This window comes from Somniosus microcephalus, chromosome 18, assembly GCF_052327205.1.
Source record: "Somniosus microcephalus isolate GS21.2 chromosome 18, FLI_Smic_1.0, whole genome shotgun sequence".
NCBI lineage: Eukaryota > Metazoa > Chordata > Chondrichthyes > Squaliformes > Somniosidae > Somniosus > Somniosus microcephalus.
The window spans coordinates 25,226,758-25,251,665 of record NC_141004.1 but is presented as its reverse complement, the minus strand read 5'-3'; the positions used below and the strand labels follow the sequence as shown (position 1 = coordinate 25,251,665).

General features: G+C 41.5%; 1 protein-coding gene across 1 annotated transcript; it reads right to left on the bottom strand.

The window, feature by feature from the left end:
* Positions 1 to 1,230: 1,230 nt before the first annotated feature.
* Positions 1,231 to 23,371, bottom strand: LOC147105140 (acidic mammalian chitinase-like). The gene is made up of 11 exons (XM_086011234.1): positions 23,241 to 23,371; positions 23,104 to 23,136; positions 21,592 to 21,799; positions 20,802 to 20,858; positions 18,719 to 18,884; positions 17,794 to 17,918; positions 17,109 to 17,232; positions 16,805 to 16,987; positions 12,574 to 12,690; positions 10,458 to 10,617; positions 1,231 to 2,917 (listed from the first exon to the last, which is right to left on the bottom strand). Exons 1-11 carry the CDS (start codon positions 23,263 to 23,265, stop codon positions 2,394 to 2,396), a joined length of 1,722 nt encoding a protein of 573 aa, XP_085867360.1. The 5' UTR covers positions 23,266 to 23,371; the 3' UTR covers positions 1,231 to 2,393.
* Positions 23,372 to 24,908: the final 1,537 nt, after the last annotated feature.

The window sequence follows — 24,908 nt, the reverse complement described above, 5'->3', positions numbered from 1 at the left end:
GCAGATCCATACTCTGCAACTCAGTGCCTCACCATGCCCTTTTAATGTGCACCATGTTATACCAGATGCTAATCACTTCATTTCATGTCCTCTGTTTTAAATAATACCAAGGATGATCGTCTCCACTTCACCAGGAACACAGTCCATGCCTCATCTACGATGCAGGAACAGATGAGCTCTCCAATATCCCAAACCTGATTTCAAAGGTTCACCTTTATAATACTATCTTTGAGGGTTTTAGAGTATGGTTCGTGTCTTTTTTATTTAATACAATGCATTGGGATAATCGCTGTACCATGTACCTTTTATTGTAATGACTTAAAATGCTTGGCTCCCAAGGACTCTTACAGGGAGGATGGTTTGGATTTGGTTACTGCAAGATCTCCATTAAATTACATACTTCTAATCTGATAGCTAGAAATTCATTTAGTAAATTATATAATTTTAAGGAAGCAATGTCTATCATCTCTTTTGTAACACCATTTACTTTGTTCAGACGAACAAGAAAAATGCTTGATATATGCTTTTCACCGTTACAATTGGGTTTAAATTGTTGAAATTGGTTTGGTTTTGCTTAGGATGTTTGGCTGAGTTGATACTGAGCAAATTGCTGATTAACGGCTAAGTATGAAAATCATTTATATAACAAAATGACCCCCATTAGTCTGATGCCATCTTTTCATAAGGATACAATAAATTTCAGCAACGACACCGTTCAGACCACATCACTAGATTTTGTTTGGTACCACACCGTCTCCGTGGAAATGAAATCTCATCCATTTCAAACAAGAAAACGCATTGTTAACATTGGATCTATGGTAACACTCTTGCTCCTGAGTCAGAAGGCCAGACAAACTGAGGGCCTGTCTGCCTCTCGGGTGGACATAAAAGTTCCCATGACACTATTCAAAGAGTTCTCCGGATGTTCTGGCCAACATTTTATTCCTCAACCAGCACCACCAAAAATAGATTATGTGGCCATTCATTCATTTCATGTTTGTGGAAACCTTGCTGTGCTCCAATTGGCTATCGTGTTTGCCCACAAAACAACTCTGATTGTAATTCAAGAGTCATTCGTTGGCTTTCAGATGTCCCAAGGATGTGAAAAGTGCTATATAAATGCAAGTTTGTTCTTGCTACTAAACTCTGCATCAATCTGTGCATAACAATCTATCTGTGCATAACAAAGTACCTAACAGATGACCGTGCAAGACATGACAACTTCAATGCTTGTGTAGGAGTTGCCTAAGTTTATTGGGTAGTCACATCCACTTTTAGAAATGAGGCATTGTACTGTGACCTGTACGGTATTTTGTTATATGCAATGAGTTTAGTAACAGAACTATGTTGCCATGCTTGGAATGGTTGAGATTTGGTTTACACCTCTTAAGACTTCGGTAGCCCAGAATTTCTGAATATGATTTGTGAACTGATTGCTTCTTTTCCATTTTCTCTGACTAAACACGTTATTTGGTTGCACATTCTTGAGTGATAAAGTAAGACTATTTCCTGGTGTAAATGAACACTGTCAATGTAAGATACACCTTGAATTTCAAACCTATTTCTTATTTGTTTAACTACACTTGGGTGCTTTGCTATGTGGTATGTCTGTCATTTATAACCAAGCTTTATACACCATATGTATTAAAGCTTTGAAGGATCATTATCCGCTTAGTTGGCAGAAATCAAGTATCTCCTGAAGTGGAAGAAAAATCCATTAGCATTTAATCAATGATTTTTATAACCAATTTGTCTGTTCAAATCTACAACAATTTCCATTTGCATAGTGCCCTTGAGGTTGTAAAATCAGTCGCAAGGTGCTTCACAAATTGAAATGAGATAGGAGCAGATGTCAAGACACAGAGAGAAAGAGATTCGGAGGTTGACCAAAAACTTGGTTGAAAAGATGGGTTTTAAAGGAGGAGAAAGCAATAGAGGGGAGGGGGAATTGGGAAGGGAGTTCCAGAAGGTAAGACTGAGGCAGTGAAGGGACTGGGAGATGAACAAAAGGTCAGAGGCAATGGTCCGACAGGTGCAGGAGGGGGCTATTTAAGGCTGGGGGAGGTTGCAGAGTTAGGGTGGACAGATAACATGGAAGAGTTTTAAGATGACGATTTTAAATTTAGTATGGTGAATGAGATGGAGCCAATGTCAGTCAGCAAGGACAGCACAAGAGGCAAATGAGTCTTAGTGCGGGCCAAGATGCAGATGGCCGAGTTTTGGAAATTCTAAATCTAAACAATATGATGTAATTAAATATTTTATTTGTGCTATCAGCCTTGTGTTAATGCACACTCAATGTTGCTGCAATCTAGTAAAATCAGTTTAACATTGTAGTTGTTAAAACTACTTTTATTGCTATTCAGTGTGGGTTTGTTCTTCATAACGTTAGTCTAACATTTACAGAAATTATTATAGACACTTCCCTTAGGGCATCTCCCTATGTTGGTATCCTTATTGGAACAGTGGTAGAATTTGGTTGGTCTGCCTGGGATTGGGTAGGTACCGTCCTGATTATTATCGCAAAAGGTCACATCAAAGTCGGCAAACTTATGTACATTGTCGCAGTTCCTGCTGATTGCATGATAGAGTAGACCAGTGGGACACTGCTTTACCTGTGTTCCATCAACATTGCATTTATAATATGTGGGATGTGGAATCGCATAATTACCATCAGGTTTGCCTTTGCAAAAGTTGTTGTCTGCTAAATTGATTGCCGGAAATAGTCTGGGTGGCCAGACACATTTATCTTTGATGACGTCGTAGCTGGTGCCCCTGGGGCAGGTCTGTATGTCGGTGCTTTTGTTGGTGCACAGATAAAAGCTGTCCACAGCACACACAACTAGATAGTTACCATCCCTTTTATCACGACAGAATTCCAGATCAGGGCACAAAATATGCTGTGGATTTGTTGAGGCTGAAAGAAGAAACACCAATATATTTAACTTGACAGGAAGGTAGCGTTTATGATCTGTAAATAACATTAAAATGGCCCTGAATTTCCGATCGGAGGCTTCCTGCGGGCGGATGCCAATGATCGGGAAAAAATCTACCTGCTGGTTCAGTAGATCCCGAGGCTTCGGATCCTGGGCGCCTCCTGTTGGAAATGCGCAGAGACCCAGGTACCCATGTGGTTCCTGGAATCACGTGGGCCAGCCCAACCAATGAAAGAAGGGAATCCCCCTTCATACTTTTGACAGTTCTCTACGCACAGAACTGTCAAAAGTTGTGAATGGGGATCACATTTAAAAACATACAAACATTAAATAAAGTTTTTTTAAATTACATAATTAAAATTCCATTTAATTAAATATTTTTTAAAAATTATGTTTTGAGGGGGGGAATGTTTTTACAGGGCTGAAAAACTTTTTTGAAGAGTATTTTAAATTTATAGTAACAGAAGACACAGGAAAAACTCAGCAGGCCAGGCAACATCGGTGGAGAGAGAAATAGAGTCAATGTTTCAGGTCGAAACCCCCCTTCAAAACGTTGACTCTATTTCTCTCTCCACGGATGTTGCCTGGCCTGCTGAGTTTTTCCAGCGTCTGTTATTTTGGATTTCCAGCATCGTTTTAAATTTATAAATGAGTTATCAAATTTAATTTTTCTCTTTTTCCAACACACTTTTACCGGGCGTAAGAATTCCACGGCCTTTCAGCGGGTGGAGGTTGTGCAAAAAGCGCAACTCTCCACCCGCAGAGGCACTTTTCCCGAGCAGGCGGATGATCTGTCATGAGAATTCTTGACGGAGAGCAAGTGCCGGTTTTCAGCGCATGCGCTTCACATGCCTGAAACCGGCACTTGCGAGGCCCCTATGGGTGTGTACGCACCCGTGGGGGTCGGAAAATCCGGCCCAATGTCTTCAGGCTTCAAATCATTCCATGGGTTTCGCTATCGACAGCTTGCATTTATATAGCGCCTTCGTCCCAAGATGCTTCACAGGACAGTGCACTGAGCCACATAGAGATACTAGGGACAGGTAACCAAAAGCTTGATCAAAGAGGTAGGTTTTAAGGAGCAACTTTAAAAAGGTAGCGAGACTTTAATGTTCAATGAAATGACAAAGTCTTTATTTCTTGTTTTTTTTTCCCTCCACTTTTTTTGTTGTTGAATTTTATACCCTTTAAATGCTTGCTCACATCACTGTGCCTCAGCCCACCCTCAGAAGAGCATTCTTAATGCATCAGTGTGACATCTTTTCTATTCCTATGGCCGGTAAGTAAGGTTACCGATTCAGTGCCAAGTTAGAGGCAGTCTTGTGTTCTGCGCACACGTCCATTAGAAACTGGATTGAGACTGCCCACGATCATTTATTTAGGAGCCTTCTAGGTAACGGGCAGGAGAGCCTTTCACCTCGTCTGTCTGGGCTGCATTTGAATTTCTAGTTTTTTGCTGGCACAGGCACAATGGGTCGGTTGGCCTCCTTCTGTGCTACAAGATTCTATGATATGACTGAGGCCTTGGCTGCCTTTGCAAGCAGACTTAATAGATCCTATGGCACTATTCAAAGAAAAGGACATTTTCCCCAATATTCTGACACACATTCTTCCCTCAACAAGTATCATCAAAGATAGATTATCCGGTCCTTCATTTAATGTTTGTGGGATGTTATGCACTAATTGATTGCCCCATTTGCCTACGTAAGAACAGTGACTGCACGTCAAAAGTAACGCATTGTTTGTAAAGTGCTTTGGGATGTCCCAAGGATGTGATAAAGTGGTTTGTAAATGCAAGTCCTTTCTTTCTTTATTTAGCCAGTTAACTGTTAGTAATCATTTGTGGTAATAAGAACAACAACTTGCATTTGTATAGCATTTATGTAGTAAAATGTCCCAAGGCGCTTCACAGGAGTGTTATGAAACAAAATTTGACACCGAGCCACACAAGGAGAAATTAGGACAGATTGTCAAAGAGGTAGGTTTTAAGGAGCTTCTTAAACAAGAAAAGAGAGGCGGAGAGGTTTCGGGAAGGAATTCCAAAGTTTAGGGCCTAGGCAGCTGAAGGCACGACCACCACAATGGTTGAGCGATTAAAATCAGGGATGCTCAAGAGGCCAGAATTAGAGGATCGCAGATATCTCTCTAGAGGAGAGTTTTGTGGGGCTGGAGGAGATTACAGAGATGGGGAGGGGTGAGGCCATGGAAGGATTTGAAAACCAGGATGAGAATTTTAAAATTGATGCTTTGCTTAACCGGGAACTAATGTAGGTCAGCGAGCACCGGGGTGATGGGTGAACGGGACTTGGTGCAAGTTAGGATGACCTCAAGTTTACATAGGGTAGACTGTGGGTGGCCAGCCAGGAGTGTGTTGGAATAGTCAAGTCTAGAGGTAACAAAGGCATAGATGAGAGTTTCAGCCACAGATGAGCTGAGGCAGGGGTGAAGACGGGTGATGTTAGAGGTGGAAATAGGCAGTCTTGGTGATGGCATGGATATGTGGTCGGGTGCTCATTTCTGGGTCAAATATGACACCAAGGTGGCAAACAGTCTGGTTCAGCCTCGGACAGATGCTAGGGAGAGGGAAGGTGTCGGTGGCTAGTGAATGGAGTTTGTGGCAGGCCTGAAGACAATGGCTTCGATCTTCCCAATATTTAATTGGATAAAATTTCTGCTCCTCCAGTACTGGATATCGGAGAAGCAGCCTTATAAAAGTAATATAGAGATAGTTCATGTGAACATTCATACCACCAATTATGCTGGAATTTGATGCCATTCACTACGTTCAGTAATCTAAGTGTTGATTGGATCAGCTTTATTAGCTGTTGAAAAAATGCTCATTCAAAATTTGAATAAACTCTTCACACAAATATAACTAAACATTGGCCTGGAATTTGCGATGAGAATAAGGATGAGGTAATCAGCGCTCACTGAGAATGGAGGAAATCGCACAGCAACATCTGGAGTACGCGTGTGCACAATTAAACGCGGAAACCTGGAAGTTGCTGTCAAAGATAACCTGCTGCTCCACAGGATGCGCTGTTGCAGTCCTCTCCACTAGACTCTGCATTAAAATAACTGCAACAACGTGAACTTGCTGCACTTGCCCAGTAGTTCTGCGCTAAAAATGGCTGAAAAAGTTATGGCTGGTGCAGTCAGGAGTAAGTGAGTTTTTAATGGTGTGATAATTACTGCTGAACAACCTCTCTGGCCCTGAAAAATTAATTTTACAAGTGAGTCTCATTCAAAGTTGGGACGGGAATAGGGACACTAAGGGGGAGACATTTGGTTGGTTAGCGCCTCGGGGGGGGGGGGGCTTAACGGGGCGCCAATGACTTAACGACTGGGCGTGGCGCGATGAACGACTCCTGCTAATTTGGCTGAGAGGCTTGCACTGGTGGTAACACTTTGCGCCATGATCTCCTGCGCATGGAGATCGTGACGTCATTGCCGTGTGTGTCGCGCCGGACCCGAACTTCGGCTCTGCCCCCTGCAGCATCACCGGGTGATGACACCGACAGCTGCAGGAGGTGTTCGGGATGCCAGGAACTTTGGAGGCACAGATAAAAGGGGATGTTGGCGCAGGTAGGAGAAAAATTTTAACAATGCTTCATGATTTTTTTCGATTGCTCCTGAGCCACGATCGATCAGCCCAGCACTCTGCTGGAGTGCATGGGGATGATCGGGCCAGATCGCGGCTGCCATCAGGGACCAGCTAACTGGTCCTAATGCAGAGCCTGCAGCGATGGCCCTTCCCTTTAAGGGAGGGAAGGAGCCTCTGATCATGGCAGCGCTGCACCACTACCGCCCCGCCTGCATCCTTTAGCGCTCCAGGAAGGAAGTGGAGTGCTTGATTTAGCGCTCCATTTTCTTCCTGGAGCGCAAACACCGAATTTTGAAAAAGCTGGGAATCATTAGCGTAGGTTTAAGGGTTCAGGTGAGGGGAAGCTTAGAAAGTTAAAGAGGAAGGACAAGGCAATAGTGCAGGGTAGCGATAGGGGTAATGATAACCAGAATGTGACAGGAAGGGACAGAGCGTACAAGTATAAGAGTGCACCAGCAAATAGGTTCAGAGTAGGGAAAAATGGTAAGACAAAATTAAAGGCTCTTTATCTGAATGCATGCAGCATTCGTAACACGATAGATGAATTGACGGCACAAATATAAATAAATGGGTATGTTCTGATAGCATTACAGAGAGGTGGTTGCAAGGTGACTAAGGCTGGGAACTGAATATTCAGGAGTATTTGACATTTTGGAAGGATAGGCAGAAAGGAAAAGGAGGTGGGGTAGCTCTGTTAATAAAGGATGAGATCAGTACAGTAGTGAGAAATGATCTTGGCTCAGAATACCAAGGTGTAGAATCAGTTTGGGTGGAGATAAGAAATAATAAGGGAAAGAAGTCACTGGTGGGAGTAGTCTGTAGGCCCCCTAACAGTAGCTACACTGTAGTATAAATCAAGAAATAATGGGGGCTTGTAAGAAAGGTACTGCAATAATCGTGGGCAATTTTAATCTTCATATAGATTGGACAAATCAAATTGGCAAAGGTAGCCTTGAGGATGAGTTCAGAGTGTATTCAGGACAGTTTCTTAGAATAATTGTGGAACCAACCAGGGAACAGGCTATTTTAGATCTGGTAATGTGTAATGAGACAGGATTAATTAATCTCGTAGTAAAGGAGTCTCTAGGGAAGCGTGATCATAACATGATAGAATTTCACGTTCAGTTTGCGGGTGAGAAACTTAGGTCTGAAACTAATGTCTTAAACTTAAATAAAGGCAATTACAAAGGTATGAAGACACAGAGTTGGCTAAAGTGGACTGGGGAAATAGATTAAAAGGTAAGACGATAGATAAGCAGTGGCAGACTTTTAAGGAGATATTTCATAACTCTCAACAAAGATATATTCCAGTGAGAAAGACTGAGAAGGATGAACCATCCATGGCTAACTAAGGAAGTTAAGGAGGGTATCAAATTGAAAGAAAAGACATACAAAGTTGCGAAGATTAGTAGTAGGCTAGAAGATTGGGAAATTTTTAGAAACTTGCAAAGGATGACTAAAAAAATAATAGAGGGAGAAAATAGATTGAGAATAAACCGGCAAGAAATATAAAAAAAGACGGTAAGAGCTTCTATAAGTATATAAAAATGAAGAGTAGCTGAAGTAAACGTTGGTCCCTTAGAGGATGAGACTGGGGAATTAATAATGGGAAACGAGGAAATAGCAGAGACTTTGAACAAATATTTTGTATCTGTCTTCACAGTCGAAGACACACAGTATTCCAATAATAGTGGAAAATCAAGGGGCAAAAGGGAGGGAGGAACTTAAAACAATCACTATCACTAGAGAAAAAGTGCAAGGCAAACTAATGGGAGTAAAGGCTGACAAGTCCCCTGGATCTGATGGCCTGCACCTTTAGGGTCTTAAAAGAAGTGACTGCAAAGATAGTGGATGCATTGGTTGTAATCTTCCAAAATTCCCAAGATTCTGGAAAGATTCCAGCGGATTGGAAAACCGCAAATGTAATGCCCCTGTAAGGCTCGCAAAATTCTACAGATTCCCCCAAACCAAGGAAAGAAGAGATTTTGGACTGTTTGAAAGAATATTGGGCCAAAAGGGGCTTAAAATCAAAACCCCAGGATTTGGCTATTAAAAGGCATGTCCAGGCCTGTGGAAAGCTGCAACAAAGGAGTTGGGTTGGGCACTGTAATACAAACAGTTTGAGTATTGGCAAAGGCCAGATTGTCTGGGAATGTTCTGGACCGTCTCAGTCATTCCACATAAAGACAATAGGCCCATGGAAGGACAGTTCCTGCCAAAACCTACAGGGTCATCAAGAATATGAATAATACAATACATGCCACTAATCAACAAAAGAGACCCTGGCCCCAGCAGGAGAAGACAGTTGAACAACAGATTAACCACTCGGAGAAACACTTTGCACACTTAAAACTGATTTCGAAGCAATCTCGAAACTAGTTAAAAGTCAATTAAAAATAGATGGGACCAGCCCCGGAACTCTTAAGAATTTAAAAACTATTAAAGTTAACGAACCCACCAAAATTAACAAGAGCCAGAGAAGATTTGGCGGGCAGATAAGCAAGGCCTCAAAACAGTATAATTGAGGCCTGCTTTTACACAGAAACAGAGAATTGAAACAGCAGTCAGTGAATTGAAGACAGCAGTACAGTTCGGACAGACAGAAAGAGGCACAGCTCATTCGAAAGACATCAGCCTTGGGACAATCGACGGAAGGACAACAGAAGGAGAACGGAAAGGAATCGCGGCAACCAAGGGCCCCAAGAAACAAACAACTAACGATATTACCAACAACCAGGTAATACTGGGCCACCGCGACCAACAAGAAACCAACTCAGAAGAAACCGAAGATCTGCAAGTTTTTCCCACTCTGCAAACTATTCCTGCGTTTGGTGAGCATTTCCCTGGTCCTCTGGAATCCAACCTAGTTAGTGTAGTGGGATTGGGAGGGGTGAAGTATTTTGTCTATTGTCATTCCGAAGTGTTCCCCCTTTTAGAGTGATAAGATTATTGTGTTGTGTATATTTTCTTGTCTTGAATAAAAACCAAAGTTCTTGTATCAAATTCAGTTGTTTGCTGCAATTTCATTACAACCCCCAAATAAGTCCAGGTCTAGAACCAAGAGAGTGGGAGCGATTCGAAATGCTCAGGAGTCAGAGGCAAAGCTGACCACACACTACACCCCTATTCAAGAAAGGAGGCAGAAAGCTGGAAACTATAGGCCAGTTAGCCTAACATCTCTCATTGGAAAAATGCTGGAATCCATTATTAAGGAAGTAGTAGCAGGACATTTAGAAAATCATAATACAATTAAGCAGAGTCAACATGGTTTTATGAAAAGGAAACCATGTTTTACCAATTTATTAGAGTTCTTTGAGGATGTAACGAGCAGGGTGGATAAAGGGGAACCAGTAGATATACTGTATTTGGATTTCCAAAAGGCATTCGATAAGGTGTCACATAAATGGCTAAAAAGCAAGAATAGATTGAAATCAGGAAATACAGTTTACCAGTAATACCGTAAATAAAATGGAAGACAAAGGTATATTAATTGTGTTTGATACTAGTAGTGTGCAGCATGAGCCCAATTGAAAAGAGAAAATTCTGATAAAATGGTCAACAAAATAAGCATAAAATAGTTTCTAACTGCATGTGTTTGAGAGGAGAAAAGAAGCATTTGAGGTATTTAAAACATGAAACTATATTGTTTTTGCAGATTAACGAATGGTGGCTCCCACAATGAGGATGCTTCAGAATCTATTCTGCTGTTGGTGTTCCTTTATGTTGTGATGTCCGTCCCTGTAAGGACATTTAATTTTATGAAATGTACTCAAAAATGCACATGTAGTAGAGATCATGAAAATAATCATGGTGATTGATTATAGAATAAAACCAGGAAGTGGTTCAGATAGTGCTTTATTCCAAAATTATAAATATTAATCTGGTTCTGAGAAGCTGTATTAAATGTAATTAATTACCTGAGGAATCTTCTTCAGGTTTAGAATCTGCAGAAAGCATAGTCTTCAGCTTATTAATAAGGGGTGACTTTCCTTGGTTACAGAAAGTACCTTTGAAATCATCCATGTCGATTGTCCAAACCATTGCACCTCCAAAGCTATTATTTTTCAACCATTCCACCTACATGAATAGAATTTGGAACACTCTTTTAACCTTGATGGTGTCCTATATTATGGGTCTTGATCCCTTATCCAGATTTCCGAGTGTAAAAATAAAACGGTGCTCCCTGGTGCATGCCCGATACGAGACTCCCAAAAAAAGCGCTCTACTCAGAGCTCCGGCACGGCAAGAGAGCCCCAGGTGGGCTGAGGAAACGCTTCAAGGACACCCTCAAAGCCTCCTTGGAAAAAGTGTAATATCCCCATTGACACCTGGGAATCCCTGGCCCAAGACCGCACAAAGTGGAGGAGAAACATCCGGGAAGGGGCCGAACACCTTGAGACTCTTCGCCCAAGCGCAAACAGCGCTAGGCGCGCACATCAACCCCAGCCACCTGCCCCTTCAACCACCGTCTGCCCCACCTGCGACAGAGACTGTTGGTCCCGCATTGGACTCATCAGTCACCTGCGAACTCATTTTTAACGTGGAAGCAAGTCACCCTCAGTCCCGAGGGACTGCCTAAGAAGAAGGTGGTTTACAGGGTGAGCAACTGAGCCGAATGACCATGAATACCCTACGCTCACTCACCGTGCTCAATTAGTTGATCTCCGCCAGGGTGGTGGTAAAGGGTTCAGGTAGCCTCAAAAGCCTGTGATTAGGCAGTGCAGAGCAATTCTGTGCCTGATTGCTATCCAGTAACCTATTCTTGAAGTGAGTATTGTGGAATTTGGGAATTGAGAGGATGTGGCTTGGCTGTGCTGTCCTTGTGCTTGAGTCTGCTGCCACCCACTGTCTAAGCCATAGTAAAGAATGGCCACTTGGGTGAGATACTCCAGGGGGCCTGGGCACCTGTGGAAATTTACCTCACTAAGGAGTCAATGCTTTTAGGAAAGGAGCGGATATAGGTGAATAAAAAGGTTTTTTTTTAAAAGGGAAGAAATTAAAAAATAGATTGTTCTATTCTTCCCTTTCAGTTGGTCTCCAATTGGCATGTATCATGCCTTGGCCAAGGGGAGAGGTGAGGGGACTATGCTAGGCTTCTACTAGAGCTGCAAGCCATTGCTACTGCTGTGGGTACCATTGTACATTTGAGTTAAACTGCTACTCTTTATTTTCACTACATTGTGATAGAAATGAGTGGGATGCGTCCCTGATACCACAGTGGATAAGTGCACTGCCTATTGTGGAACCAAGTCATATGGTTCCAGCATCCATCCCTGGATTTTGCAGAAATCAACCAGGCTACAGTTGGGCGATACAATTGGCCTCTGTGTCCCTGAGTGTGTAAATGGAAAAATAAGACCAGAGTTTTATTGTATTTAGTGATTCTTTGTTGAAAGTATACGTTTGGATGTTGGGAACATAGGAACAGGAGTAGGCCATTCAGCTCCTTGAGCCTGTTCCGCCATTCAATTAGATCATGGCTGATCTGTACCTTAACTCCATCTACCCGCCTTGCTCCGGTAACCCTTAATCCCTAACAAAAATCTACCAATCTCAGTTAGGTGAGAACAGAATGAAGCTCAGTTGTGATATTGCCACAATTGAATACCCTGCCAGTACTTGCTGTCTAGGTTCACACAGTATGAAAGGCCTCTTGGTCAAGTACTGGGTGCTACTGCCAGTGCCTTTAGGACAGGATGGGGAAGCTAAGGGACTAGGAGCTTCCAAAAAAAATTGCAAATTTGTTTTGTATCTATGCAGAGAAAAGCTTTCAGGATAACTGTTTATAGAAAATGTAAGTTATTAATAATAATTACAAAGGGAGTCTAGTAATAAATCCCTTCAGAAGTCACTAAAATGGTATCAAAATTAAAATTACAGTTCTGGTATCATGCTACCTAGTGACAGAAATATCTAAGCCAACTGTGAAACCAACCTTATACACTGTACCGTCCAGGTGTATTTATTATATATAATGAGTTATATAAGCCTATAGCAGGAAGAGAATAATAAATATAACTATAAAATACGTACTTTGTTCTCGTAGCTCCTCAAATTGTCATAAGTAACCCACTCATCATCTTTGTATGCATATGGAACTTGCTGCTCCTCCATCCACCCTTTATTGGCGTCTTTCAAAAAGTCACATACCTGTTAACAAAAATGTGTTTATTTTACGATTGTGTCAAAGGTACATGATTGGTTGTAAAGTGCTTTGGGACCTTCTGAAGTTGTGAAAGACGCTATATAAATGCAAGTTGTGTTCTTTTGAGTATGGAAGATTGAGGGGTGATTTGATTGAGGGGTGATTTGATCGACGTGTTTACAAGGGTTCGATAGGGTAGATACAAAGAAACTATTTTGCCTGATGGAGGAATCAAGAACGAGGGGACATAATGGCCCGAATTTTATGGGGCCTATGACCGCGTACGCATGCGTGAAAACCCGGAACTTGTGAGCTGTCGAGTTTCAGCTTGACGGATCATCCGCATGCACAGGAAATGGACATTCGCTGGCGCAGGGTTGGGCTATTTGCGAATGCCCACGAAACTGTTACGCCTGGTAAAAGCAGGCGTGGGGCCTTTTACCAGCATAAGGGTTTAAATAAATATTTTTAAAAATAATTTAAACATTCAAAAACCTTTAAAAATTAGTTCAGGTTATTTTTGGCCCCTTTTAAAAAAAAAAGTTAACTTTTTGAAAAATAAATTTAAACATTTTAAATGTTTAATTAAATTGTATTTTAATTCATTTTAAACATGGTTTTAATTTAGGTTGTGCGAAAATGTGTCTTTTATATCATTCCTATTATGCTTATGGAGATTCCGTACATAAGCATAATGGGAATCCCCCTTTTTGATTGGTTGGGCCGGTCCACGTGATCCTAGGGATGCTTGCGAACTGCCTGTGCCCCTGGGATACGTGGGTCTTTACGCAGGCCTACGCCCGCAGGCCCGGGAACGCCAGAGTCTGAAGATATGGAGGCACCAGGTAGGTGTGTACTTTTCGTGAGGATCGGAGGCATTCGCCCGCGGGAAGCCTCCGACCGCAATTTCAGGTCCAATCTTTAAAATTAGAGCTAGTACATTCGGGAGGGAAATCAGGAAGCACTTTTTTCACAGAGTAGTAGAAATCTGGAATTCTCTCCCAAAAGTCTCTGGATGCTGGGACAAATGAAGTTTTCATGACTGAGATTGATCGATTTTTGTTAGATATGGAGCTAAGGCGGGTAAATGGAGATGAGGTACAGATCATGCCATGATCTAATTGAATGGTAGAGCTGGCTGGAGGGGCTGAATGGCCTATTCCTGATCCTATGTTCTCAAGTTCGTTCTTTCAGTCTGTACTGAGTTAGAGATCACGGCCATGTAGAATGTAAATAGGTTAGTGAAGGGAAAAATTAGCTGTGGTTCCCACTCCTGATTACTATTCAATTACCCTTGCTGGAATGTGTGGCTTTTGGGTTCGGATATGATCTGACTGGCTGTGATGCACTACATGGATCACTACATGGTGGAGTAGCCTCCCAGTACTTACTCTGTGCACTTGTATGTGAAGAATAATCACTTGAATAAGGCACTGATGCCCATGGAATTATAAAGTGTGTTTCATTGTCACTACAAGAGATTTTTTTTTAGACAGCAAGACAAACCTGGATTAGGTAAATAATAACCGGCACTAATATATCCTTGAATATAAAATGAACCCTTGGATTTGGTCGGAGTGTGGATCATTATCGCACAGACTGCAGGAGGCAGCCTAATCCAAGAGCAAGCTTCACCTATTGAAGCCTGGAGTCTAATCGTCAGTCTGTCACAATTAGCAAGCTCTAGATAGCAAGATATTGCTCCTTGGTTTTACAATACCTCCCCAGTTGTGTAGTTACTGAATGTAACCATTTGAAATGTGAATAGCTGAACTTCCAGAAAGTAATAGACGTTGCTTCAAATTGCAGAATAAAAAGGAGTTGAAGACAAATATAATGGGAAGCCGAGAGAATAATGAAAACATTCAAAAAAGAAAAATCCAATTAATGGTAACAGGATCATTAGTTATTATAGGCGTGTCTTCAATTTTAGCTCTGGATCGTTAAAGCCACATATTTCACATTTCTGATACAGATTTTAGATGAAGGTATTCGATTCATGTGGGAAAAACTTTGAAATTCAGAGTCAGTGAAATTTAGTGTAGTGGCACCGAAATCAAATTCCAGCCAGCAGTCCCAAATCTGAAGCTGGTTTATCAACACCCATTCCCAATATTTAATTAGTAATTACATGGAAAAGTGCCACCTTTTTAAACAAAAAGACTGATCTGAAATAATTATACAGAATTAAAGGCGATGCTATTTGTGTGAAATCTTAAGTGTTATAAAAGGAATTAGCTGTCCCTTGTTCCAGTGTTTATATATTGAAACTACCAGTTAGAGGAAGCCTGATAAGAGGCATTCATGCAAAATGGCATCATGAATGAATGCCCATTGCCTGCTGCCGCCTCCTTGATTAATTCTGTCCCCCAACCCCTCCCTTCCATTGGAGTGGAACTTGATGTTATCAGCACAGTGTAAAGATATTTTCTCTGACAGTAACTCTGATCAACATTATAAAGTATGTAATGAGACACCAGTATTATATAAGATATTGCTGTTTGGAATATTCTGTAGAAAGTCGTGTGTGTCCAGTTCTCTCCTTTTTCCCTCCATAATCAACAGATTATAGCTGTAACTATAGCTTTTAAAAACAAATGTTATTGTGAATTTTGTGCTCATCAAAGTGAAGCATGTTGATATTGGGGGAAATGGAATACTTTCCCAGTTCAGGCAGTCACTGTCAGTATCAAGAACTCCCAGCTATAACAACATCATCAACTTGTATTTCTATAGCGCATTTAACGTAGTAAAACATCTCAAGGCGCCTCACAGGAGGGTTATCAAACAGAATTTGACACCAAGCCACATAAAGAGATATTGGGGCAGATGGGGTAGGTTTTAAGGAGCGTCTTAAAGGAGGAAAGAGAGGTTTAGGGAGGGAATTCCAGAGCTTAGAGCCTAGGCAACAGAAGACACGGCCACCAATGGTTGAGTGATTATAATCAGGGATGCTCAAGAGGGCAGAATTAGAGGAGCGCAGATATCTCAGGGGGTTGTGGGGCTGAAGGGGATTACAGAGATAGGGAGGGGCGAGGCCATGGAGGGATTTGAAAACAAGGAAGAGACATTTAAAATCGAGGCGTTGCTTAACCGGGAGCCAATGTAGGTCAGTGAACACAGCAGTGATTGGGTGAACAGGACTTGGTGCGAGTTAGGACATGGGCAGCAGAGTTTTGGATGACCTCAAGTTTATGGAGGGTAGAACATGGGAGGCCAGCCAGGAGTGCGTTGGAATAGTCAAGTCTGGAGGTAACAAAGGTATGGATGATGGTTTCAGCAGCCGATGAACTGAGGCAGGGGCAGAGTGGAGCGATGTTCCGGTGGTGGAAACAGGCAGTTTTGGTGATGGCATGGATATGTGGTCGGAAGCTTTTCTGGAGGTCGAATATGACACCAAGGTTGCGAACAATCTGGTTCAGCCTCAGACAGTTGCCAGGGAGCAGGATGGAGTCGGTGGCTAGGGAATGGAGTTTGTGGTGGGGCCCGAAGACAATGGCTTTGGTCTTCACAATATTTAGTTGGAGGAAATTTCTGCGATGTCGGACACTTGTAGATGATGGGATAGACTTACTTTCTGATAACATTCCATTGTTTCCTCTCATTGGAGAGATGGAAGGAGAAGGAGCAGCACTGATGACTGACATCTGCATCCTGATGGGGAACAGTGGAGGTTCAGGGAGTAGAATGGGTGGGCAGGAGGAATAGAGCAGAGGATGGAGGGGCAAATCTTTTGTTTATGTACAAATGGGGTTTCATTTAAACAACTTGCTTACAAATTAATTAAATTGTATTAGCGACGATGTGATTGGTTTGGAAATTCAGGGAATGGGGATACAAATGGGGGTTTGTATACAGACAGGTTATATATTTTAATCCAGGCACTCACTCTGGCATGCAGCATATTCTTGCTATATTTTCAGTAAATAAAACAATGGGAATACAATTGTTATGATAAATATTTAACTATTTCATTAGGGATTTAACATGTTGGTAATTAGTAATGGTCACAGTAACTAGTAATGTTCATGGTGAATTGATATGTGCTACAGTCCTTTTTTGGTAAAATTGGTAATATAAGTTGTTGACATAATTTTGTGTATAAATATCAAGCCATACCTCATAGTATGCCAAAATCCCAGCTGCTTTAGTGCAATTCCCTGGTGTTGCGGGACCGCACGCTGAAGCACCGGGTTTGCTATCATGGGTACAAAGTGTAAAAGTACGCCCATATGTTGGAAATCCAACCAACAGTTTTTCTGCAAGAGCACCATTTTCTTTCCAGTAGTTTGTAGCAAATTCCTACAAGGAAAACATTTTACTTGAACTGACTTCCCAAATTCGCATTAGTAATTCAAGAGAACTTGAGAGAAATTATAAATGGAAAGATGAAAAAGTGATATTTTTTAATGTATATACATACTACATTAAAGTATTTATCATCATTATAGTCAGTCGAACTCTTGTACAGAGGGCTATTAGGTCCCGTTTTAAGATCCCATGGACCATGGAACTCATAAGTCATCACACCGATAAAATCCACGTGCCTGCACAAAACAAAAATAAATAAGTGTCGAGGATGGTATTGAAGGAAGTTTCTACGACATACATTGACCCTGCCACTAGTGAGCACTGATGAGGAATAGCAATGATGATCATCTTTCCTGCTCCCTCAACCTCTGCAATGTATTTGCTAATCTTCATCATTTATAAGATCATGAATTTTAAGACACAGGAAAAGGCCATTATACCCATCAAACCTGTCCTGTTTTCAGAAATCCAACTCGCCCACCTGACTTCTCAACATATCTTTCAATGCCTTCTCTCACTAAAAGCGACTCTACTTGTCTCTTAAACCCATTTATACTCCTTCTTTGCCTGATAATTTAATCTGCACCCTTACCCCGTGGGTATAGATGTTTCGTCTGACTTTTTGTCTCATGTTCCTGATGTTTGAAACATTTATTGCATTCAGTATGGTAGCGGTAGGGCCCTTATTCGAAGTCTTGGTTATCATTTTCAGGAATATAGTTGATATAGTTAGGGTATTAAGTGATGAAAACGGCTTCAGTCGCAAAATATACTTGACATAAATAGCTTGTACATACTCTGAAATCTTTTCTATTTCATAGCCTGCTTGAATGTTTCTTATGCCAGACGCCACTGCAACTGAAAGCAGCAATCTTGGTTTGCTGCTCTCATTGGATTCCTTCTTAAACTCTTCTAGAAGTTCCTATTTATTAACAAATAGTAATGAGTTTGAGAAGGTTATAACAATGGTACATAACCTGCTACAGATTGCAAATGTATTAAGTTTTTTTTTGTAACTTTTTAAAAAATGTATTACGCTTCTCATTTTTTCTTCTGTGGATTACGCCATCCCTCTGTGAAGAAAGGGCAGCTGATCATCTTCCAACAACTGTGGGAAAAAAAACTTATACCTAGACACTGTAAAGCTGACAAGAGCACCCTGGGATGACAATCCTTCTTGAGTGCCCAGCCTCAGATGAGCATTTCTTCATGTTGGCACAACTGTGGTTGATAATTCCCCATGTGGTGAATCATTTTATATGCCTCCATTAGATCATCCCTCAACCTTCTGAACTCCAGAAAGTACAAGTGAAGTTTATGTAACCTGTCCTTTTTTCTAATTTAACCCTTTCAGTCCCGGTATCATTCTGGTGAATCTGCATTGTACGCCATCCAAGACCAATACAACTTTCCTGACCTGAACGCAATTCTCCAGATGGGGTCCGATCAAGACTTTGTAAAACTGAAGCATCACTTTTGTTTTCCAACCATCTTGAGATAAAGGCTAGCATTCCGTTAGCTTCCAAATACATTGCTGCTAACCCACCAAATGGGTGTAAAAGGTAAATGTGGACACTTATTATAATTTTTCTCATTAAGAAAAGTTGACTGGTCTTTTTCATGCATTTTGAGACTGAGTGTAATGATCTACATATCAATTTTTTTTTTTAATTTATAGATTGGATCCCCTGATAAATAATAGATTTGTAGCATATTATTCACCTGAACCAAGAGTGTGAAGCGCTGCTTGTCCTCGTGTGGGCTTCTCTTAAACGCTGGATACTCCCAATGCAGATCTAAACCATCAAATTCTTTTTTCCGTAGAAACTCGATCACAGATTTAATGAATGTTAGACGAGTTTCGTTGCTGGAAACCATGGCAGTGAATCTGACACAGATATATGTTTTGGGGGAAAAAATATAGTTAGAGTAATTTGCATGAGTGAAGTTTCTAGCCTTGTTCATGGATGGCTGAGCAACTCCCTTTTTATAACTATAAACAAAATTTTATCAATTCCAGAATCATCTCTCCTTCAAAACTCTACATTTGGATAACAGTGGAATGTACTGTAATACAATGCAGTTCTTGGGTACACTTTTCAATGTATGTGATATGGCACAGTCCTAATTAATTACAAAAATAATTCTCCTTTGAAACACCTGTAAGTTGAACTAAGTATTTGAAGTTTTTCAGGTTTCTATAATAAAGAAGAATACATTTCCATTGGATGGTGTTTTGCATATACTAGTCATCTTTTGAAATGAGTTGTATGTGTCTGCTTCTATTTGTGGTAGAATATTCCCATCACTTGTCCTGCAGTGGCTTTTTATCCACCTTATTCTCTTAAACACCCTTATTTTTTCCACTCTCCAGTGGATAACTAAATTTTTAATATTTTCATTCAGATTAATTCCTGTGCTTATTCTCATAAATCTGATTTTCTGTGACAGTGAGTGGCGGGGAGGGGAGAGACTCCATTGTTGCTGGACAGGTAGATATGTCGGGGATTCCTCCAGCGCTTCCCTTCCAGAGTCTGATTACATTAGTCAGGCAAACTTGACTGCAATGCAGCAGGGGTTATTTTTCCACTTCAGAACCATTATAGTAGGAGATGTCATATGGTCGGAGTTATAGTTCCATTGCAATAAGAGGTTGTGTTATTGGTTTGTGAGTGATAGTCATTCAGATCAAATACTGATACAATAACTGAAGGTTAAGCATTCAGCTAGATTTTATTTCACGGAGACTTTATTAGATATATTTTCTTGCCAGCGCTGTTCCTGTACAGATGCTTAACACACACATGCTAAATTCCTCTGTCTGCTTTAATAACACTAGTAATAACCTGTTTAAAATAAACAGGTTAATGACTGGTAAAAAGCACAGAGGAATTTGGTAAGAGCATATTAATCATTGATATGCGAACAGTGTCTATTGGAAAATCTCTCTCTCTAAGCTCTGTTCTTGAATCTTATTTGGTGTCCCCTGGTTTATCTATTCTATAGATATTTAGTTCTGTATGATTAGATGGATGCCTACCTACTCCAAATATAACCTTTGCATATATTTTTAATCTCTTAAAATGCGCATTCATAACTGTACTACAGTCAGCATCTTAATTGCTTGTGAGTTATTTGTGTCCCCAGGAGGATAATAAAGCTTCAGCAAAACCAAAGCATTAAAAAGTTAGTGCGGTAAAATCCCAAGCTGTATTATTTCTGTTGCAGAAAGAATTATAAAATTGAATGGTATTCATTATCTTGGTGCTCCCAGAAACGAGATGCAATGTTGTCACCAGGATTTCAGTGAAGCATCATGGTAGCAGTGTAAAATCTTCATTCTACACCCACTTGAACTGTAAACACCCAGCAGCACAATTAGACATTTTATCCGAAACTTGGATTGTGACTGTAGAGAGCATCTAGAGTGAAATGGAGATGGTTACAGGTCTGGCATTGGTGGTGGTAGCAGTGGCAGAAATTTGAGGTGATGTATTAAGTATAACACTCACGAATTGTATTGGTGCAACATTACAATACATTGGCTTAAGCATGGATTTTGCCTCGAGCATATTGGTGCCACAACAGTCAATATGCCAGTGAAAAACGCTGAGATACCTTCAGAAACTAACTGTAAACGGTTTCACTTTCTATAATTATCTGATGCCATTTGCTCCCGCTGGGCTCATACCCATTTCTTCTGGTACACAATTTCACACATTTCTGTATTGCTTGTGTCATTGTCGTACTTAAAGTTATAATGTTTTTGTATTGGTAGAAAATCACTATTGAAAATGTATCTTACTTTTCAGTTCCGAAATTCCAGCCACCGACCGATAAGAGTGTTCGTAAATTTGGATTTCTGTGAAAATCAGAAGAGATGATGGGTATTTTTAAAAGAGAACAAAGACCGTAAAGAAAAATCTAATTTTTTCAAAAAATGATGGTGACGACCTTATTTTCTTTCATTCGTCGAGATTGAACACTACTTTTGACTATTTTAACTGAAGATTGTCATTGACAAAACCCATGTTGATTTTATTCTGATGTTAAAATATCTGCTGAATGAAAGACCTGATGCTGAAGCTACTGCTTTCATGACCTTTAGCAAATGAATAACACGCTGGTGCGGTAAAGTTGCTTCTCTGAGATTAAGGTTAAGGTGGATAATGCAGATAAATCGTTAGCATGAATAAAAACCATGCTATACTTGAATTTAGTGCTTGATGCCAATACTGATTTGTGAAAAATATTCTATTTGTCATCATTGTAATCAATTTCTGTAATTGCTGAACTCTGCATAGTTGGATAATCAGGATATTTAATGGCTACCGTAGAGACATTTCCAATGAGTGGCTTCTTATTATTTTAGACTCATTTCTGCATTATAGGACAATAAATTTCAGGCACATTTAATGTTAAGATGTTGGTATTTGCATACATCATTTTCCAAAACTAATTTCCCATTTTAAAAAGAGAGTGAGATTTCATAGTTCTGATAATATTTTGTGAAGAACTTTCATGGTGGAATGTACAATTTATGTCACAAGTTGTAATAACTTCAAAGATATTTGAAACAATATAAAATCACATACCGTTTTTTAAGATTATTAAATGAGATGTAAAGATCTTCGTCATCCTTTTGCTGTGCCACTATTTCATGATGATTGCCAATAACAGCAAAAGCGTAAATAAGATGGGTGCATAACTTGGGGTTAATGTCTTCTGGTAAGAACTTACAGTCTCCCCTCTTATGGGCCCAGTTTGTGAAGTAACAAACCAGCTTGTAGTCCTTGCCTAAAACTGTTTTGGGAAAAGTTATCAGTTGCTTATTTATGTAATTGGAATATACATTTTCAAAAAGAATGGCTTAGAAGTGGAAGCATTTTCAAGTTAAAATGACAATAAATCACAAAAGCCTGAAATCAAGTTTATATGTAGGTTTCCTGTTATCTGCTGGGGTTGGGAATAAAAAGCATCACACTGGCATTTAGCTAACGGTCCTGGTTTAAAAGTGTGTGGGCAAGGAGCTCTTGGTTGAGTTGAACATAAAGGCTGCGAGCGCCTCTAATTTCAAATAGAGAGCTCCCCCACAACTACTAGTGTTAGATTAACTTAGATCATTGTAAAATAGTATGTTTTGTTGTATTATTTGGAATGGTGACATAAAAAAATCATAACATCAATACGTGATAAATGGAATGGTGACATTCACAAAACTATTTACTTGAGTGACCGCGGAGACAACATAACTCATTAGCTTGAAGAGTGAGTTCCGGCAGGAGTCGGAGCGGCAGCGGGAGCGGCGCCATGGGGCAGAGAGACATGATGGGCGCGGCGGAGGACATCGCCGACCAGTGACCACTTTCCACGGCCAGAGGCCGGACCGGAAGCGGGAGAAGCAGGCCCGGGCCGTCGGACCGTGGAGTCGGCGACGGTGAGGTGGAGGCCGCGGCGACCGGAGGATGTGTTCGGCGAGTCGGGTGGAGGCAGCGCAGCGCATCGGGACGCAGCAGCAGCCATGACAACTCGCAGTCCAACTGGGAGGGGGGGTGCCGGAATGGTGGCCAGAGGGTGAGCGGGAGAAGCAGGCCACCACACGTGGAGCCCAGCCGGCAACAGTGAGGAGGAGGCCGTGGTGACGAGGAGGACGGAGCGGCTAAGGGACATCATGCTCCCACTGCCACTGGATGCCAAAGAATTGACTTTCTGAACACGGCGCTGTAAAAATAGCTGACGTGTCCCTACGGGGAGTAAGCATTCCATTGTACTTGTACTTGTACTGGTTACATATGGCAAATAAAATTGAATTGAATTGAATTGTTGAGAGATTTGCAACTTAATTAGTGCATTTTCGCATAAACTTTTCCAGAAGCCGCAAAACTGCTAGCTTCTGAGCTGATTAGAGTGGTATAAAATCCTTTGCCAAAAAAGAATTGGCCACCCTATTCATCAGCCTTGAATTCAAGCTGGAAAAGGTATTGATGAAAATGCTCAGACATTTGCAGATTATGATTTTTGCAGATTGAAATAACAAGGGGAACAAAAACATGATAGTCAATTTAACAATGAATGACAATAAAAGGTTAAAATCTGTTGCAGCTTACCACTGTATACTTCTAACAGCAGGACCAGCCCCACTAAAATAACAAGAAAAACATCAAATGGACACTGCAGCATTTATTGAAGTTTAAAATTTTTAAATCACTTTGACATTTCTGTTTTCCTTTGGGTATTCACTTACCAGCACAGAGAATGACCTTCACCATCTTGCTCCTCTTGTTCCCAGAACAATGCTGGTGGGAGACTTTTGTACAATGTGTCTGCTCTATACTGATCAGTATATAAACTGGATACGTATATCCTACAGCATAGAAAACATTGACAGCATGTTAATGTTTCATCTGAGCAAAGAAAGCATTGCAGCAGAAATTTCAATAAATTATCAACCAAATGATTGTGAACAAAGCAAATGTGGGAGGAAATGCAGAAAGTATTTAAAGTTCAAAGGTACTAGATAACGAATCAAACACAGTCAATAAGAAAGCAGGCTTCTTCCAAAAGACCAGCTCCGTCATTTTGCACTGTGGATTTACCTTTTCTCTGGTCTTCACTGCTCACTGCTCCTCACTCCTCTGCTGGTCATTGGCTCTGCGGTGTGCACTGCTGGTATGAGACCACTACACCTCCCTGCTGGACCACAGGATCAACCACCTCTGGCTCCTGATCGACACTCTGCTCCTCCCCAGCTTTCTGATTCCACTGGACTACCTCCACCTGTGCCTTTACCAATACACTCTCTCCCCTGAATGGCTCCTGGATCCACTCCCTCACCACAGCTGATTCCAAACCTGAACATTGGTTGATGATGCTGCAAACTGACTTCATGCAGTCTATAAATTGACTTCATTCCATCACAGGGCCTCTGACTTCAACCAGTTCCTTAATAATAATAATAATCAACTTTATTGTCATTGTTAGTGCACAAGTGCAGTACAACGAAATGTAGGCTTGCGGCTCCCGAGAGTGTACATTTAGATTAAGACATTGATATACCTATCAATTCATCCAATGAAAAGCGACGAGTTAAGACAGTAACTATAGGTTTTTATTGGCTAAATAACAGAGCCCACCCTCGTGGGTGATCGGATCCAACAAGGAGGAATACCAGCCAGTCGACCACCTTTATACCTGGGCAAGTTGGTGGAGCCATGGGCGGAGTCAGCAGTGGTCAGCCCAGGTATAACAGCGTGACAAGAGGCGACCTCATGTAGTGATACAACAGTGTAAACAGTGATAACCATAGTGTAACGATAGTGAACGATAAAAGTGGTTTACCACATTCACCCCTTGTTTAGATTTGAGTCCGGCGGGGTGAAGTGTACTACCAGTTCGGGTATGTCAGTCTGTCCGGAGGCCTCGTAAGCCTTTCCGATCGTCGCAGCAGCGGCGGCGGTGATGCAGTATCCGATGTTAATGCTGGTGTCTGCGTGGTCGGCGAAGGCTCGTGGGGTTCCGGCATGCCGTCTACCTGGGCTGGATTTGGGGGGTTGGTGGGGGGTAACGGTGGTGTCTCAGGGATGCCCGAGGGTGCGAGGCCTCGTAAGGAGACTGTGTCCTCCCGCCCGTCTGGGTATGCCACATAGGCATACTGGGGGTTGGCGTGCAGGAGGTCCACCCTCTCGACCAGGGGGTCCGTTTTATGGGCCCTCGCGTGCCTTCGCAGCAAGACGGGCCCCGGAGAGGTCAGCCAAGTTGGTAGCGTGGTTCCCGTAGTCGACTTCCTGGGGAAAACAAACATTCGTTCATGGGGGGTGGCGTTAATGGCAGTGCAAAGCAGTGACCGGATGGAATGCAGCGCTGCCGGGAGGACTTCCTGCCAGCGAGAGGTTGGGAGGCCCTTGGACTTTAA